Here is a 19,703-nt window from a genome sequence, read left to right on the forward strand (position 1 = left end):
TCAGTTCTTTACTGAGATGCCCACCTAGTATCAGGAGTAGGAATTTCAACTCTTTTTCCAATAAACTGTGCTAAAAATGGTCTTCCTGTTTGCTCATTAATTGGCCACTTTATTCATCATTGAAAGAACAAATTCCTAAGATTCAAATCAGTGTCAACATGATGTGACATCAAGACCATCCATGAAAAAGGGAGATTGACCACTTGAAGGAGATAGAGAAATACTTTTAAAATAAGCTCTCCTACTTCACTCACAGGTAATAATGCGGCAGCAACACAAATTAGAATGCCTCATTACAGATTTTCTGTATTTGGAAAACTGCAATTTTCCCAATGTATTAATTAAAATTTTAAACAGTAGTATATTTGTGCAGTCTTGCTGTGTAATCCGTATTTTCCTAATAGTGCAATTCCAAATACAAAGCTGGAAAGGAATTTCAGCATAACATATTTCATAAAAATTGACTAACCCACCATCACAGAATGGCAAACTCGAATAAGAACTCATTCCAGTACTGAACGTGCCCGTTAATTTCTATGTGAATGTTCTGTATCAGAAGTGAATGATGTGCATGCAACTCTAGATAATATAAATAGAATAAACATGGAATTATTTACTAAACTCTTAAATGTTTAATTGAGGGTGTCACTGCTTGCAGCTTGTGGATTTTGGACAAATAAAACTAAGTTCCATGCCAGAGTAAGGATAAGGCTCATGGAACTCATAACCCAATAAGAGGTGAGAGAAGTTAGGAATATAAATATTTTAAATGGCTTAAATCCACAAATAACAGGCTCATCACAGTTAATTAGAAAAAAAACAGTATGTTTGGTCATATCGCAAAGGTTTGAACTTCACAAAGAGATTCCGTACTCGGTCAACTCTGCCAGAGACAGAGGTGGAATAAAGTCATGAGTCTCTAGAGCAGTTCCAGCTTCCATTTGTAAGTCTTCTAACATTGTATTTTGGAAATCATGAGTTGTAAATTCTAGGTGGCCATTTAACAAACCCAACTTTAACTATGTATTAGTCTAAACAACTATAACAGCTTCTATTTCCTAGCAGAAAGGCAGCAGCAAACATTGTCACATTCTAACTTTGCACTAAAAGTCAGGTTTTTGAAATCACATGAGAAAGTTTTTTTAAGCATTTATCCACACTTGCTTCCTTGGTTTCTCAGATGAGAAGCAGGAAACCTTCCAGACATGCTGAACCTCTGAACTTTCTGTGGTTTGTCCTTCAACATATGCAAACATCCATGCAAGAGTTCAAAACTCCCACTGCCTTATAGCATGCCTTTATGTTGCTGTTTTATCTACAGCCAATGGAGTGTGAGCATAACTGCATGCCACAGAGGAAAATGAAGGTTTCATTGGCCTAGAAGTGTCAGAAGCCCTGCATCATATAAGTTTATTATATAAGCATCTGCTGTCTGAAATGGTCATCCCACACCGCCCTAACCAAACCCTTCAGAATATGTTTTGATAAGTGAATCAGCTTTTACATTTCACCCAATTCTGCCTTAAACCATCCCTGTAAAAATATCAGAGCATCTACATCTGACCGTGGTTGCAACTAGCTAATGTACTTCAACACCTAGCAGCTGTTTGACAGAAAAAGTAGCCCACATACTATGTTGCAAAAATGTCACCATTATGACAGATACAAATGTGATTCAACCATTTTACATTATTAAAGTTGGAAATGATCTTCAAATATTACCTTAAAAATTATGAAGAATAATGATTGTTTTAAAACTCTTTGGGAATGAAATCTATATTACAATTGTTTAGCATAGTCAGAAAAATAAACTCTTACAAGTGTAAGTCAATGGGCCAGAAATAATCTCCAAGGGATTTGGAGAATGGAAGGGACATTAGCAAGATAGGCCACTGGAACTGGACTTTTAAAATAAGTAATCTGAAAAGGTATCACTTTTTGAAGATATAGTGTGCCATCTGCTTTGATAAAATACATATACCACAGTCACACTATAACACAAACTTCATGAATCTAGATGTGAGCCATGACAAACATGAAATGTCCTATTTAAATTTCTAATTTCAGCAATCATTTTGTAGTTCTGCTCATATAATTATGTTCTATGATTTTTATTTTTTCTAGCACTGTTCTCCCCAATATCCCTCAACAATGAAATTGTTAATGATAAATTAGTAATTGTTCATTGCATTGATGACCTGAAATTCACTCTCTTCTTCCTTCTGAAATCTAGAGCAATTGGCTAATAAAAGGTCTTTCAGTGTCTGGAATGGTCTAATTTTCTCATAATTATTAATTCCACTATGAACATTTAATTGTAAGTGAAATGTTGGCTTTGGATAAATGAAGATCTGGAACAGGAAAAGGGCAATTAAAAGGGAGGAGGTAGCATAAAGGAGTAGTGGAGAAAAAAGAGCAGATTTTCTAAATTTAAAACACTCTCTGCTCTTTCATGAAATAATGATTTATGTTCTTTGAGTCTACAAGCGAGTAATTGGATATGCATGAGGCAATGCAGGAATTTTAGGTATTTTACCTAAAGGTTATTAGCAATTAGTACCACTAGGGGAAAAAAATCATAAATTTAGGATAACAGCCCTTTCTAAGAGGATTACTAAAACTGGACTTGTAATCTGGTCATAATAAGATACATTGTGTTTGTATTAGAATTCAAATGCTACGAGGAACATGGACAAATGAGTATGTCCAATAGGTCAAGTGAAATATGGAAAGCAAGTTACTAAAAGGCTTTCTTTGGAAAAGCCAAGACAAAACAAAAACAAACAAACAAAAAGAAAACCTGTCTTCAGATCTTTAGAAGAGGTGGCAACCAAGAAATGTAATTACATTATTAAATGTAGAAACATTGATGGCATCATTATAACCAGAAGGCGAGGGCCAGATTTTGGATTACCCAACATGATATGAGTTTTAACTTCTTATGCAAAGTAGCCAAATCCATTCCACACTACATCTGGTTTGTGTTGGTATTTCCCCAGGTAGAGACTGCTCTCTCAAGAATGAATTTGTCTTTGTTAGATGGTTTACTAATTCTGCCCTACTATACCAGATGCCTCTAAGCTCTTCTTCACAAGACAATTCACTGTGTTTTAAAACAACTACCAGAAACTCCTTGAGTCTTCTCTTTATCAAAGTAAATGTCTCCAATTCCTTGCACCACTGTTAGTTTTTGGACTGGCCTTATGAAAATCCCTTAGTTTAGAGAGTCTCTAATTTACTAAATAAATACTTTTGGTAGGATTCAAATGATCAGGAACGCCACAGAGAACTTTTAAATACCCTGTTCAAGAAAAATTAATCCACATGTATTAGGTGAATGCCTATATTGTGCAATTCTATACTAGCCATTCTTTAATACATAAAATGTAAGACCATGTTCTCACAGTCAAGAGTAAAAATTAAAGAGTGTGGAATAAGATGAAATTAATAATGTACACAAACGTGTTAGTACCAAGTACAGGAGTGGGTGAGAGGAAACAGAAAAGAATGCATTTATGGGTGAGCTGAAGAACCAAGGTGAGAAAATGAGAGCATGAGACTTGGCTGTAACTTGAAGGATGGTTAAGATTTGTCTGTTTCAAACACAGAGGAAGACAGTAAAAAATGAAAACAAAAAACGAAACATAATAGGCACAAACATGTGGCAAGAAGTACAAAAATTAAAGAGTGGGCATTTAATCAGGCATTTAATCTAATAAGATGTTCACACCCCGCTGGTGAACACATGGATTTGATACTTGAGTCCAGCTTCAATTTCATGCTAATGCAGACACTGGGAGGGAGGGAGGGGGAGTTACTACTCAAGTGACTTAGATAGTTTAAGTTCCTTCCTCCCAACTTTAGCCATCACCCTCCTCCCTCACTGTCCTTTGTAGGTGTTCTGGAAATGAACCAGAACCTAGGAACTCCTTCAGATTTTAAAACTTAATGGAAATATGTAGATTTATGCTACAACTCTTCTATATACTCATATACTTATATGTAAGTATACTCACATACACTCTTAACAACCCCTTTAATAAGCCCCTTTTAATAAATCTTTCCCAATCTAAACATAGTTGGTTCTGCTAAATCAATAAATCAATTGATAAATAAATAATAAAAATCAAGATTCAAGAGTTCCACAAGTATTGATTTGGCAAACCAATCCTTGACACAGAGACTAAGCAACGATGGTTAGAATTCCCAGGTAGAACCTGCAGTGTGCAAGATGATTTCCTGGATACCTAATGGGCTGTTTCCAAGCACTGGAATTTCAAGCAGTCCAGTGGATAAATTATTTTTGGACAAACATGATTCTTAGTACATTTTAAATTATATCATCTTGGGGATAATTGGTCCCTGAAGTCAAATGTACAAATTATATGACTGATCCACCCATAAGCACTTTTGCTCAGTTGTGACAAAAAAAATTTCTTGTAGGATAGCCTTTAGCAATTGACCCTATTCAAATTGTTACTTCCAAAGCAAAGGAAGAGGAAAATTAAAATTAGACAATACAACTGAATAAATCCAAGCAAATATGCATTTGGCTTTCAGTTAGCCTATCCATCTGTGAGACTGCAAACACTGAAGACAGCATCCTAATAGGAACCCTAGCATTTAAGGAATATTTTCATTTTGACACTATACAGTTGAATTTTCTTTTCACACAATGTAGTTCTACAAATTTCTTTGTTTCCTAAAAGGTTTATTTATTTTTATTTGAATGGCATATATTACAGAGAGAGGAGAGGGAGAAGGTCTTCGATTTGCTCAATGGCTGCAACAGCCAGAGCTTAGCTGATCCAAAGCCAGGAGCCTCTTTTAGATCTACCACATGGGTACAGGCTTTCAAGGACTTGAGATATCCTATTGCCTTCCCATGCTCTAAGCAGAAAACTGGATCAGAAGTGGAGAAGCCAGGACACAAACAGGCACCCATGTGAGATCCCAGCACTTGCAAGGCAAGGAATTAGTCAATGAGTCATTGTGCTGAGACAAGTTCTCTAAATTTCTATGGAAACTTAAACATTATCTGACTGAATCATTTCCTGGGAAACATTTTGGAAGTGCTCACAAACTCTTCCCCTTGCTCTGGCACCCTGAGTTGGCCAGCATGCTGTTTTATTGCTTGTGGGAAGTTGGTGCCAAGACACAGCCCAACAGAGCTTGAAGGAAAATATGAAAATAGTTTCAGGGCAAATTCCCACTTATAATTAGTATAGTTATCATTCCTTTATCTCTCAACCCTTCAATGAGTTAACGAATATACATGAAAATTATAGATGACATGTTCTAAATTATTTCAGTAGTCATTTCTTATTTCAGTCTTAATGGAAAAAATAAGACCCACATGTTTGCTGACTCTTGAAGGACTACAGTATAAGCGGCTCAACTAGGACTTGAACTTCATATTATGTGGCATGGCCACAAATGCTTTCTAAAACTTGGCAACAGTATAACACAGTCACCACATAGTCAGATTAGAACCCCTGATGATATTGGTGTGACATGAGACATAAGTTCCAACTGAACCTAAAGTCCAGCTCAAAACTATGGTTTAAAGAAAAGAAGTGTCTCATTTCCTGGCGTGGTAGTCTAGTGGTTAAAGTCGTCTCCTTGAACACTGGGATCCCATATGGGCACCGGTTAGTGTCACTGGCAGCTCTGCTTCCCGTCCAGCTCCCTGCTTGTGGCCTGGGAAAGCAGTCGAGGACAGCCCAAAGCCTTGGGACCCTGCACCCGTGTGGGAGACTGGAAGAGGTTCCGAGCTCCTGGCTTTGGACTGGCATTGCTCTGGTCATTGCGCTCGCATGGGGAGTAAATCAGTGGACAGAAGATCTTTCTCTGTCTTTCCTCCTCTCTGTACATCTAATTTTCCAATAAAAATAAAACAAATCTTTAAAAAATATTTCATTTATAATTAGGTGATTTACAGCAGCCAGTTCATGAAGCAATTTATTTTCAGTTATTGATTATTTTCCCTACTTGTTGTGTAACTTTTGTAGTTACTCATCCTTTGTAAACTAATAATTCAGTATCCCGCATCACTACATTAAAAGGCAGTTTGCTTTAATTTTAAGTGTATATTCAGCTTGTGAAAATTTTCAAGACTGGCTAACTTTATAGTCATTCCCAGCATTTTCTAAGAAAGTCCTGCTAATTTTTGAAATAACTTGATGTATTCATCTGAATTTTTAACTCATTTATTCAAGGCATAGTGGTCACCTCCTCCCATACATGTATAATACTTTAAATCTTCATTTTATCATGGATTTCTTTAGTCTATGTTAGTCTCTTAATTGCTGTCCTTCAAAATTATGGGATAATCTTTCACTGCTTCTAGTAAGTAGTTTGCATTTTGCAGGTCAGGGTCACAACTGATGGATCTATTAAGTTAAAGTATGAGAGATGCAGCTTTTATTAGTAATATTGTTAAAGCCCTTACTATGCTATGCAATTTTACGATCACAAACATGCCAAATGTTGGAATTTGTACTCTAATCAAATTTTGACAAATTTTGAAAGATGTGCAAATTACAAGTCTAGTGCAAAAAACATTTTACCAGCTTTGCGTATGTATATATGTATCACAAAGAATATTTATAGTTACATTATATATTCCAACCTTCACTTCCTAACAGTAATTATCTGAAAACCATGCCACATTTAGCACTTGCATACCACTGAAAGTAATATTTTCTTAGTATGTTTGTGTTTTGGGGGCCTTACAAATATAGGTATGTTTGTGCTTTAAAAACACAGCAGCTGTTAGTATTTATCTTCTTTAATCATCAATCCCTGCTTGTCTTAAGACTATAAGGTGCTAAAGTCACTTAGGAGCAAAGATGAACAAGACACATTTACAAGTTTCTCTTTGTGCTTCTAAGGTAGTTGAAGTCTTGGGGTGCTCTGCAGTTCTATTTGTTATTTATGAGATCTAATTTGCAATGCAAAATTACACAGTGTGCCATAGTTAGGGCCTCTAAGAAAAAAAAGTGTTTTGCACTTTCTTTTCAGAGAGGTCCAATCACAGTTCTCTAAGATTGGTGGGTGGTCAGGGCACTCACTCCCAGGTTTCAGAGCATGGAATATTCAAGCAGTGTGAAAAGAGGAAACCTTTACTCCTTTAAAAATTCGCTATTGGCGAAGACATTAACATCCTATACTGAGTACCTGTATTAGATGCTCAGCTGCAGCTCCAAGATTCCCATTTCCTGTCAGTGCAGTCCCTGGGAGCCAGTGGTGATTGGCTCAAAAAATAATAGGGTTCTAGCTTCTCACTTGGAAGACCTGCGCTGTGCTGTCTTCCTCTGATTCCAGCCTCAACCAAGCCTTGGTACTGGAGAGTGAACCAGCAGATGGGAGGTGTCTACCTCTCAAATAATTACATCAGTTAAATGCATAGAGATTGCATAGAGGTTGCAGCTACAACCTAACAATTTCTATTAAAAAACAAACTGCAAGTATTTCAAAGTACTAAAAAGTAAATTTGTCTTTAAAATCTAAGTAGCATGCCAAGATAAATTACCCACTTGCTCCAAATTTTATAAGGCATCTTATGATTCTTACTGTGGATGCACTTCAGCCATCGGACATGTATTAAGGTCAAGTGGGTCCTTTAAATTGTTGCTTGCTGGAGTTTTTTTTTTTTTTTTCCTTTCAACTTGTAAGGAGTATTTGTGATCTTTATTACCCAATATAAATCTACAAAATGCCTTTTGCTTGAGGCTCTTTGTTTAAGTTTTGGATAAATAAATCACACTATGTTCCTGGCCTTCATATTAAGATAAGAATGGATCTAATAATCACAGTATTTTCAGCCAAATGTCTTCATATTGAATAATGGTAAATTTCTCTGGTCAACCCCCAAATCTCTTTTTGTTGTCATATTTTTTGATACTTTGAGAGTCTCCTCATGAACATAAATCTGCTTAAACTACAAGTAGAGTTATTTGCTAATCATCTAGGTGCTTACTTATAGAATATTATTCAACTCAAGCTTTTCATGGCCACAGTAAATCCATCTTGAAAGTGAGGATATTTCACCAGGTATATTAGAAAACAACATTACATCTCTGTAGATATATTGCTACTCCTCTGTGGTTTCTCAACTACAAAGAGCACTAGGCTTGAATTTCTCATCATCCTCTGCACAATTTGATCATTAAAATCTCAAAAGCAATTTAAATTCAATTTATTCAGTAACTTCCTGTGCCCTCACTCCACCCATTGGTTTCTAGACGAGACTTAGATCAGAACATCTCCTCTGGTAAGCTGCCTTTAAACTTCTGAAGAACAAGGTATTGCAAGATATTTTACAGATTCCTCCCTCCAGCTCCCATGGAACCATCTTGACAGGTGATTTTTTTTTCTTTTCTTTCTCTCTCTCTCTTTTTCTTTTCTTTCTTTCTTTTTTTTTTTTTTTTTTTTTTTTTTTTGCAAACAAAGTTTGTCCTAAAGGCTAAGGGATAAAACCCACAAGGCTTCCAAAGCATCTAGCTTGTAAATTTGTTAGTTTTAGATCCAAATATGTTCTGATAGATTAGCATACTTCTGCCAAGGAAGAAGAGGAAACAATTGGCAAGAAACAAGAAATCATGTATACCAAGTTGGCATCATTTACCCCAGATCTTCCTGGTTTCTCTTTGCTTTTGAAGATCTGGATACAAACACAAAACATGCCCAACATAGATCAACATGTAGATCACATACAAGTCACCTATATAAACTATAAAATCGATATGAGGTGAAAGGTCACTAAGATGATCATCTGGTTCAATCAATCCAATGTCTTTCAAGACTTAGTCCTTAAAAATCTATTTCATTGTGGAAAAACGAAACTTGCTTTGAAGGTGGTGACATCATTTCATCAAGAGCTTCAGAGCTGAGTCCAGGCTTTAATTCTCCCTTGCTCCTCTAAAGCAGAACTCATCCATCTATAATAAGTGTCCCTTCGTGTGCAGCTTAGCCTATAACCCTCCTTACCAGGGTAAGGAGTGACATAACCATTCAAGCATATGGCACTATCCAATTTCCAGAGCCTTGATTTATTTTTCTTTGTGCTGGGCGGAGGGCATGCCACAGAGGGCAAACTCTTATCTTGGCAGGGGTCTGAGAGTGTCTGCATCTCTGACACAACCCCTGGTGGGTAATTGGGGAAGGACATTGATGGGTTATAAGGGTAGCCCTGTGGCTTGCACTTGCTGGGAAATACAGCTATGATTTAGAAATTAAGCCCAAGGGTCCAGAGGAGGGAAAGATAATGGAAAGCTTACTAGTCCCGCTCTCCTTTGACCTCCAGCAGAGTGAGACAGGGATGCAGAGTAGGGAACCCTGTGCTGTATTGAATTGGCATAGCGTGATGTTTTGCTTTCAGAGCTTTTATTGCTACTACAGAGCACTGAGCTCTCTCTTTGTTTGTTCCACATTCTATTCCCCAGAGACAGCCTCATTTTCTCTTGAAGGGATTTAAACAAATCATAGTTCATATTTTATTTGGTGTCCACTATTAAGAATTCATGCAGAGCAATTTTACTTGTTGCCAATTAAGAACTCTCAGTGCAGACCTATGATTACAACAAAGGCAAACTGTTTAATAGTTAGCAACTTCTTAGTCTACAAAAATTAACCCTGTGCGCATAGAGGTGTGCTAATTCTTAGGATGATGGGATCACTGATTCTTAGATCTGGGATTCATAAAAGGAAAATGTCAGAGACCTTGAGCTGACTTTACTCAGGTCTTCTATGCTACTTATCACCTCTATTTCACAACTAGAAGGCACTTTCTAGTGCCACAGTAGCTAACGACTTTTCCTTTCTCAGGGACAGAAAATTGGGCATGGCCCTTCAGAAATATTTTCCTCTAGCACTGTGAAAACCTTGCAGATAGCAATGCCAATATTTACTTAAAAATATATCAATATATTCAAGTCAACAGAGAACATGAATGAGATTTATAGATTATTTTATGTACATACTCAATGTATTTGTGATCAGCATAATCTGAATCCCAACAAAAAGTGAAATCAGAATTTTCACCCCTTTTTTTTATCTTGGTAGAACAGTAATTTCATGCAAGCCATAAAGATGAAGTTACATGTTATTTTCTTCCAGCTAGGCAATTCGTCATGCCTTTCAATTAAGTGCATTATCCAACTAGTGATGTAAGAAACCATTATTACACCCCCTCGTGTGAAGCAGAAGTAAAGTGCTTTGAAAGAGCAGTTTATATTCAGTAGCTCAGTGATTCTTGGAATTAGGTATTTAGGCTTGGGCTGCCCCTCTGGAAAATGCAAAGGAAATTGGGATTAAATGTTCCATATATTGGCTTTTCCCTTTTTTCAATGACCAGAACTCCTTACATTGCTGGATATCCTTTTACCAAGTAATCCCAAGTAATCCCATCCAGCACCTGTGAATTTGGTGGGCTGGGGAAAAGAAGAAAGGTAAGAGTCATAGGACAGACATACTGGGCTACCAGCAGGACAGATAGCTAATCCCCAAGGAATGTGTCTTGGCCCCATAGAGTAAGTGCTCCAAGACAGATTCAATTTAGGAATTTTGTAATTCTAATATATATATAATTACATATATAATATATATATATATATATATATAATTACATACATAATTTACAGAGAGAAAGATCCAGCCATTGCTTTACTCCCCAAATGGCCACACGACCTGATCTGAGCCAATCCCAAGCCAGGAGTCAGGAGCTTCCTCCAGATCTCCCATGCAGGTGAAGAGTCTCAAGGCTTTGAGCCATCCTCACTGTTTTTCCAGGCCATGAGCAGGGATCTGGATGGGAAGTGAGGCAGTTGGACATGAACAGGCACCCATATAGGATATAGGCACTCACAGGTGGAGATCAGCCAATTGAGCTGTCACCAGCACTTGCTAATTCTAAAATTAAGTGTACATATACTTAGCAGACTTGAGCAATATTAATTGTGCTAAGAAAGTCTACAAATAAAACAAAACTTTAAAAAAAGTTGATCTTACCTAACATTTTTCACAAATTTTGACCACAGAATAACTTTTTACTAAAATACTAATTGTGACCTGACATATCCTTATTTCTTGGAATATACTTCGGATTATGTTTGCATAGATTTTTTTTTTAAATCACTGGTTCTAAGAGAGGATAAAGTAATTCTCATAGGGGGTATAAAGAGTAGTCCAGAACTGTCTAGAGGCATTTTTCGCTATTTCACAAGAGGCTGTTACCATCAGCTTCTAAGGCAAAAGTGAGAGTGACACTAAATACCCTACATTGCACAGGAGAGGGGCACCACCACCCACAACTGCAAAGAATGGTTGTCTGGCTCCAAAGAGAAAGCGCAAAAGTATATGTAATAGTAATAGTAACAGTAACAGTAACAGTAACAGTAATAGTAACAGTAATAGTAATAGTAACAGTAACAGTAATAGTAATAGTACCTTGGTTAAAAATTCCTAGTTCAGATACAGCATGTTCAAATACAACTCAGGTCTAGACTTTGAACCTGTGAGCTGGCACTCTACCTGCCCCAGATTTTATCATCTGATTTTAGCCACACAGATCTACTCACTTCTCTGTGAACTTACAGACATTTGATAATACAGTCTCCAATTTGCCCTAGACAAATCTGAAATGAGCATTGATGAACTATCTGCCTGAGTTACTGGTATGTATACTACAATACACTGTTATAGGCTATGCAATATAATCATAATCTGAATATTATAGGTGTACATTAGTGCTCAGTAGTCTTAAATGCTTTATATGAAACTGCACTGATAATAAACTGGGTTGTAAGTATTATAAAGATACCTTCTTGAAGATAAGGGCACTTGGTCTGAGAAGTGCTATTTAATTCTAGTTTGAGCAAACAAGGACATGAATCCGAGTCCTCAAAATATGCAATGCTTTTTCTATTACCATTATACTATATTGCTTCCATTTTTTCTTCAGACATAATTTCACATAGGTGGCATGGGAGATAAATTTCAATGCCATAAATATTAATGGATTGGATTTGTATTCCCAACTGGTTGTGTTTACTCTAAACTTTTCATTTGAACCTGCAAAGGAATCAGAATTTGTATCAAACTGTAAGAGAAACTTCTCAGTTGTTTCTCACAGTCAGTCTCAAGCATACTGAGCAAAATCAGAAATAGTAACATATGATATCTTTATAGAAAGATATGTGCAAGGGCCTACCCCTGTGGCCAAGCAGGCTAAGTTACTACCAGCAATGCCAGTGTCCTCGATCTGAGTGACAGTTTGAGTCTTGGCTGCTCTGCTTCTGATCCAACCCCCGGTGAAAATGCCTAGCAAGGTAGCATGTGACGGTCCACATAGCTCAGCACTTGCCACCCAAAAGAGAGACTCTGATGGAATTCCAGAATCCTTTGTTTGGCCTGTCTCAGACCAGGTTGTAGCCATTTGTGTAGTGAGCCAGTGGATAGAAGATCTCTGTCTTTTAGTGTATTCATCTGACTCTTTCAAGTAAGTAAATGAATCATAAAAAAAGAAAAAAGAAAAAAGTACAAAATGCTATTTTACTCCTAACTTCTCATATTAGAATAAGGGTGCAGGAAATGATGTTGTTTCAACATCAGTAAAACACTGATTGTCAGAGAACATGTTTACTTACCAAGGGGCTGAGGGAGTATTAAAGCCACCCATAGTTAACAATTATCCTCTTCAGATGAATTCAGATGTTACTCTTTTTAGAAATGATTTGTTTATGTTAAAGAAACAATTGAGTTAAAGAACTATTCATTGTTAGCTATATTTGAACTTCATAAATTCCTTTGCAATTTGAAAATGCACAGATTATTTCTGAAGAATGCCAAATAAGTCCCCAGAATAACTAATTGTATTGATGTGTGATTACAATGTATTTTTGTGTCACAATAGATGGTTGTGTTTAAAGAAAAAACCAAACAACCAAAATCTATTAAAGATCAGTAGCCCTATCTGTGAAGATTATGATATACTTTTTAATCCTTGCTCCCAATCCAATACATTTGTCCAATTTCTTCTACCCTTCACGAAGTGGCAATAAAATAAACATGTTTATATAATGCTTTTGTTCAATCTATAAAGGTGCTGGTTATAAATCAATGCTGACCCAAATTATTATAGGCAGATTTAAATATTCAGAACTTCTTTCTTAAATTACAAGTTAACTCAAATATAAATGGAAGGCCATCAGTTAATATCAGCAGCAATGACAAACAGCCCACTTCACTATCATTGCAGCATCTACAAATCAAAGGCATAATGGAATCAGAGAAGTCTAAATCAATTTACGAGAACATTGGTTTAACTCTAGGCAACCCAGTTGTGCTTTTGTACTGCCATGCAATTACCATGATTCTTTGCACATCATATTCCACCTTAAGACATGAATAAAACATTTAAAATTTAATCATGCTCAGCAAAGGTTTACCTACTGTTTGCTATCACATATTCACCAAAACCAACTCCACCATAGTATAGTTAGAATAACCATCACAGAACCTGTCATTTTCAGTCTGCCATGTCAGGATCTGTTTGCAAAACACACTCAAATGTAATTTCATGATTCAATAAGTTGAATGTAAGTCTACTATTAATGGTTTTTCATTTTCTTTTCAATATTACTAATTTCCATTTTCTCACTGGTAGTTATCCTGCCTATTCAAATGTCATTATTTCCTTCTATTGTTATTCAAATGGAGCCTTCTTATTAGGGCCAGTGACACTTTGTATAAGGCTTTGCTTCTTTAACAGTAATAATTCCATTTCTGAAGGAAAATGGAAATGATTGCACGCACAATTCTGAGCTTTCACCTTATGTTAAGTCAACATCCCCCAAAAGGAAGGTTTTAATTTAACCATATCTGTAAAAACCAAAAGGTTTTTATTGGCTACACCTAGGAAGCAAAGAAAATAGCCTTTTCCATACAGGACTTTTTCAGTTCAAAAGAATCCATGAAAGAAGTCCAAACACTACCACGCAGAAACCAACCTCATCGGAAAGACAACCAAAAGCCCTGAGCGGTCCGCAGAAACAGAACAATAAATGTCCTTCGGGATCAGGGAGGAGAGCATTCTCTGGTCCGAGCCTGGCTCCACCTCTGGACCCCCGCCCTCCCTCGCAATGACCATCGGGATAGCTCCGAAAACCCCTCATAGCAAACAATCATACAAACTAAAAAACCTAAAATAAATAGACAAACAACAGAAAGTAGAGCTTTGAATCTGACAGGAAAGAGCTGGCGTGGATTGGCTCATGCCTCGCTGGGTGGGACACAAAAATTAGTTACTCCTCACCATGGTGTTGAGGATTTTCCTGCACACCCCCCCCCCAAAAAAAAATGTTCTGCACCTTAAATGTCGACAAATATCTTGTTAAGAGTTACAAGCCAGTCTAGATTATCCTAAAATCTGCCAAGATCAGTAAAATTATACTTCAACACAACAAATGGCTAAATACTGAAATGAAATAGACACGAGACAGCTGAATGGTACCTTATAGCCATTTTAAGGTATATAGCAGCCGGTCCTGTATATAAACTAAAATTGAAATGTCAATGAGCTAATCATAGGTTGTGGTTAAGAACTTGCTTTTTTTTTTTTTTAACATACTGGTTACTCAAAACCATGTCAATTCCATAATATTGCAAATTGCTGTTGATGTTATATTGGGACTCTTAATTGACTGTGATGATATTCTACCAGCTCTAACTTTGGACCAGAAATGGTCTCCCCAAGAAACTGTTCAACCCATCTGGACAATAAGTAGCTGGACTCTATGCTTGGTATACGTTTGCAAGGAAAGAATCTTGATTGAATTTGAACTGTAATACTGCATCAAGGTGGAGGAATCCACCAGGGGGGAGGGGAGGGAGAGGGGTAGGGGGATTCCCAGAGCCTATGAAACTGTCACATAATGTAAAATAATTAATAAAAAAAAAAGAATCCATGAAACCATTACTCTTATACAACTATGTGTAGAAGATACACTCATACACAAAATTAAACTTTAAATTTCTGGAATCAGATCTTATTCCCCATTTGTGTATACTTCTCCCTTCAAAAACAAACAAAATCCCATACAGTCAAAACGTCACCTACGAATTACATAATTATACAAGTGGAAGGCCCACAACTTTAATTGCCTTTTGTGCTAATGTTATGATTCATGAAAAAGCTACGTTATCAAAACTAGGTCATAGCTCTTAAAAATAAATCTTCATATACTGCAGCAAATTGCATATAACTAACTAGTATATCTCTTACAGGCAATCAGACTTTAAAATTGAACCACTTTTGTACTCTACCAGCATTTTTTTTCTTTACTTTACAGAAACACAGTATTTCCTACTGTTGTAACCTGAGATCTATTCTCCAGTAGAAAAACCAACATAATACCAGCATAAGTTAACATATTATGACACTTTGCATAGGAGCTAAAACTCCTTACATAAGGTGATAACAATCTCCAGGTTACTAGAATGTATTATAAAATGGCATGAAATGTCAACATGACTAGGTACAGAGCCTAGCCATGATGCATGAAGATGAGGTTTGGCATGAAATCCATAGGGCTTGTAAATATTTACCTGCTATTACTGCCATTCTGCAAGAAAGTTAAAAAGAACTTCAGGAGCTTCCAAAGAGTTGCTGAGAAAAGTGTAATTATATGAAACAATTCTGCTGTAAATGTGACCCATCAAGTAATTACAAATGATCAAATCTACTTCAAAAACCCAGTGTTATACACCTTATAAAAAGAAGTCCAAATTCCATAGGAGCATTACAAACATGACCACAGGTGGATCCTGAAACCTTAATAATGACCTCACAGCCATCTCTGTTGGCCTCTATTCCAAAAACGTCCCAGGGAATATCTGCAGAAATATTGACAGATCCTTTACCTAGAGTTACAACCCTCCCTTGCCCCCAATGTGGAACAAGCTGAAGGATCTCACAACTACACAGCAAGATTAAGATATCTTCCTATAACAAGAGAAGTGGAAACATCTGAGTTGAAACATTCAGCAATTATTTTAGAGAAAATATCCATCTCTAAGTAGACAGGCATTACATTTGGGGTTCTAGTTTCCACAACGTTCTAAGTTTGCCATGTGATCTTGGGATAATTACTATAACTCTTGATCTTGTTAAATCTCCCTTGATCTTTCCTGCTCTGAGCAGAGTTTGGAAACAAGGGCAACTTTGGGCACTGTTCTTCTTTAATCAAAAGAAACACAATTTCTAGGCAGCCTCTGGTGATTCTTGCATCCAAAAGTGCTTCTGGTACTCACTGGAAGAAGAGACTGTTTTAAACTCATGGCTATAGTTGAGGTCAAGGATGCAGAGGCTGTACCATCCACAAGCAAGAACATGAACTTAACTTACCTCCAGAGACTTCTATGTTGCTCCTCTAGTTGAGTTAGCAGATGTTCAATGTATTTATTAGAGTCCATGTATTCCTGCACAGAAGACAATTAAAAACTCATGACAACAGTCACCATAATTGTAAGACTCTTGATCCCTGCAAGGAATATTTTTTGATGAGTTAATCCTGGCATCATTCCAAGTTCTAAAGTTCTAAGCTTTATCAGCATAGCTATTTGGGGATAAGTACTTTTCTCCCATATTCTGACCAATGTATCATCATGCCACTGAAATGTTACTGTACTTACATAAAAACATTAATCACACACACACACAACCCTACATTTTAATCATCTACCCTGAGGACCATGTAATCTACTTTATAAAAGTATGTGCAACAAAGTTGTTATAGAGAGCGAAATACGAAAAAAACACAAGGGAGCAGCAATTTTATTTAGCTGTTAAGACACCCATATCCCCTATTATAGTGCCTGGGTTTAATACTCAGTTCTAGCTCATGGGCCCAGTTTCCTGCATTTGCAGACCCTGGGAACCATCAGTAATTGTTCAAGTGATTGGGCACCAGTTTATTGTATGCAGGACTTGACTTTGGTTCTCAAGCTTGGCCTGGGCCAATTCCAGCCATTGCTGTCAGTTTTGGAGTGAACCAGCAAAGGAAGCTCTAGTCTCTCTGTGTATCTGCCTCTCAAAATAAATTAGCAATACAGTTCTTAATTTTACTGATTTTATTGCAATCATTTTTCAATAAAAACACTATGGAATACATCTATACACCCCACATTCACTGCACACTTGGTGCTCACTGATAGACAAATCCATTTTCTGTCCTCTTCACATGGAAACTAGATGGTATATTTTGCTTTTTCCTTAGTCTTAGAATGTATATCTTTGGTTCTAAAGTGACATGAAAGATTAGGCACATTCTGTCTTATGAAAATGTGTACATACATTGATTTCTACAAAGCAAATTTTGAAAAAATATGCCTGAAAAGTGGGGAATTTGTTACATGGGAATCTTACAGAAAAATCCATAGATTATTGCATCTGAATCCTTAGTGATTCTTCAGGATGAAGTTCATATGCACTTCAGGAACAATTGCTAAGCCGTAGCAAATACAAGGGTATTTCAACAAGTTCATGGAAATACGTATTATGAAAACCATCACAATCTCAAGAAAATTCACAGGACAATAAATTTATCTGCTCATTCCATTTACCATTAATTTTTATTGATCAGCCACATGTGTGGTTGTGGTTCTCAACATTCTAATCAAGGCTAAATTTTAGTTTGTAATGCCAAACATGATCAGAAGTTTTAATTCTCAAATATATTCAGCTGAAAATCTTGAGACTTTATTTTTCAGTAGAAACAGGTCTCAAACTCATTCATACATTCTTCATTTGACTTTTATTCTCAATTTCACAGGTACAGTACTATGAGAAGGCTTTGGCCTCCAGAAGCTTACAATCTGTCATGAGAAACATAAGACATCAATCTCACATTTCAGATCCATTACATGCTAGGAAGGAAACGGGTGATGGCAAAGTGATAAATAAGGGAGGTGGCTACTTCCCCTGAAGTCACTCAGAGAGAACCCTGAGGCGGTGATGTCTAAACTCAGAGAGAGTGGCAATGGAGGCCACAGGGAGATAAAGGGTCAGATATAGGCAGGCAAAAGAAGCAGGATCTGCAAAAGCACCAAGATTACTCTCAAAAGGAAGACAAGGAAGCCAATGGGGAACAGCAATGCTAGCGAGTGGAGTCTAAATTGAAGTAAGAGAGTTAGGCAGACAACAAATCACATGCAAGCCTTGGAAGTCAGTTTGGATTAAAGTCAGTTAGTGGATTTGACACTTTGTTTATTCTTATTTGCTCAAGTCAGATGCTGAAGTTGAAACCCATAATGATGACATGCACAATCTTTGGATGAAAGACACTGAGGCACAAATTCAGGTTTAGATTTTCCCCCTAGGCAAATTATTTAATCTCTAAGCCTTGATTTCTTCATCAGAACAATGATAATCCTCAACAGGTGTGGAAGTGTTAGAAAGATTATATAGTGTAATCAAGTGTATCACATCATGTATGCCAAATAGTAAGAGTAATCTTTTTCAGAACATGATTCAGAAAATTGAACCTGGCCTATCACTGCATTTTTAGTTTTTATCTTGGGGTGGCTCTCTCAGCACAATTGTGCTTCAGAGAAGAGCATATAATAGAATTAAAATATAATTTTAATGCACAATTAAAATCCCTTAACAGCAGATTTGTGGTTCTGCCTGTCCGGTTCAGAATCTGACCATTCCAAGAAGAGAAGATATAAAAGCTCAAAATGTGCAATTAATAAACCCAGCCTTTTTTCTTTTTCTATACAGAAAGGCAAGAATGCAGTCTGTAATGCAAAATGCTTACAAAAAGAGAAAAGCAGGTTAGCACATTGTCAATTGCACAAGAATAGTTAGGAAAATCAGCAGGTAAGCCACAGTGCAGAGATGGAACAGAGTTGGCTAGTGTTCATCCTTTGAAGCTGGGAGCTCTTTCCAGCATAATGTCCCCAACACTGCCAGCACCAAGGGGTGGAGCCAGTATTACCTGTGAACTGCAGACATGTCTACTCTGATGTGAAATGGAGGGAGAACAGTGACACTGATCTGGTCACATGGATTCAAATCTACTTTTCAGTGTCTGAATCAAATTCCCAACCTAGGGAGTTGCATACTCACTAACACTTCTCTCACATCTGTGGCATTAGCACTTAGTATGTGAATAATGCAATTAATGAAGACCAACCAAACCTTACTGTAATCTAGAAATCTGTGATCTAAAAATCCTCCAATTTTACTGATGTTCATTTTTGGCATCTGTAACATGTCATCTACAAAAAAACCACCATTTTCCCAAGCTTGCTTCATCCAGCACATCTCATTCAGGGCAAAAATATTATTAAAACCTAGTCTATTTTTTCTAGTAATTACAAAACTCAAATTAAGTGTAATAACAGAAGATATGATGAAAATACATGTAGTCTCATGCAGGGCAAATTTAATCTAGCAAAATTAAGATAATGTATAAAGATGAAAATCAATAAAGATCAACACAAAGTTAGAAAATTTAGGTTTGTCCAACAATTATGTCTTTTGAGCATGTGAACATATTGTAACAAACATTAAATAAGGGATAATTAAAGAAACATTTTAGGAAAGCAAAAAGGATTTCATTCTATGAAAGTTCATGTATTTCAGATAGCATCAATGGAAAACAACCACACATCCACTTGTTTAAGAATTGAATATTAAA

At 36.6% G+C, this 19,703-nt stretch overlaps 1 protein-coding gene across 3 annotated transcripts in view; it reads right to left on the reverse strand.

The window, feature by feature from the left end:
• Positions 1-19,703, reverse strand: part of NCKAP5 (NCK associated protein 5) — an 845,136-nt gene that overhangs the window by 601,180 nt on the left and 224,253 nt on the right. For all 3 annotated transcript variants that reach the window (XM_058664409.1, XM_058664408.1, XM_058664410.1), the window contains exon 2: positions 16,406-16,479. In XM_058664409.1, coding sequence (XP_058520392.1) covers positions 16,406-16,479 — 74 coding nt within the window. The remainder of the gene's footprint in view (positions 1-16,405; positions 16,480-19,703) is intronic.

This window comes from Ochotona princeps, chromosome 5 (assembly GCF_030435755.1).
Source record: "Ochotona princeps isolate mOchPri1 chromosome 5, mOchPri1.hap1, whole genome shotgun sequence".
NCBI classification, from domain to species: domain Eukaryota; kingdom Metazoa; phylum Chordata; class Mammalia; order Lagomorpha; family Ochotonidae; genus Ochotona; species Ochotona princeps.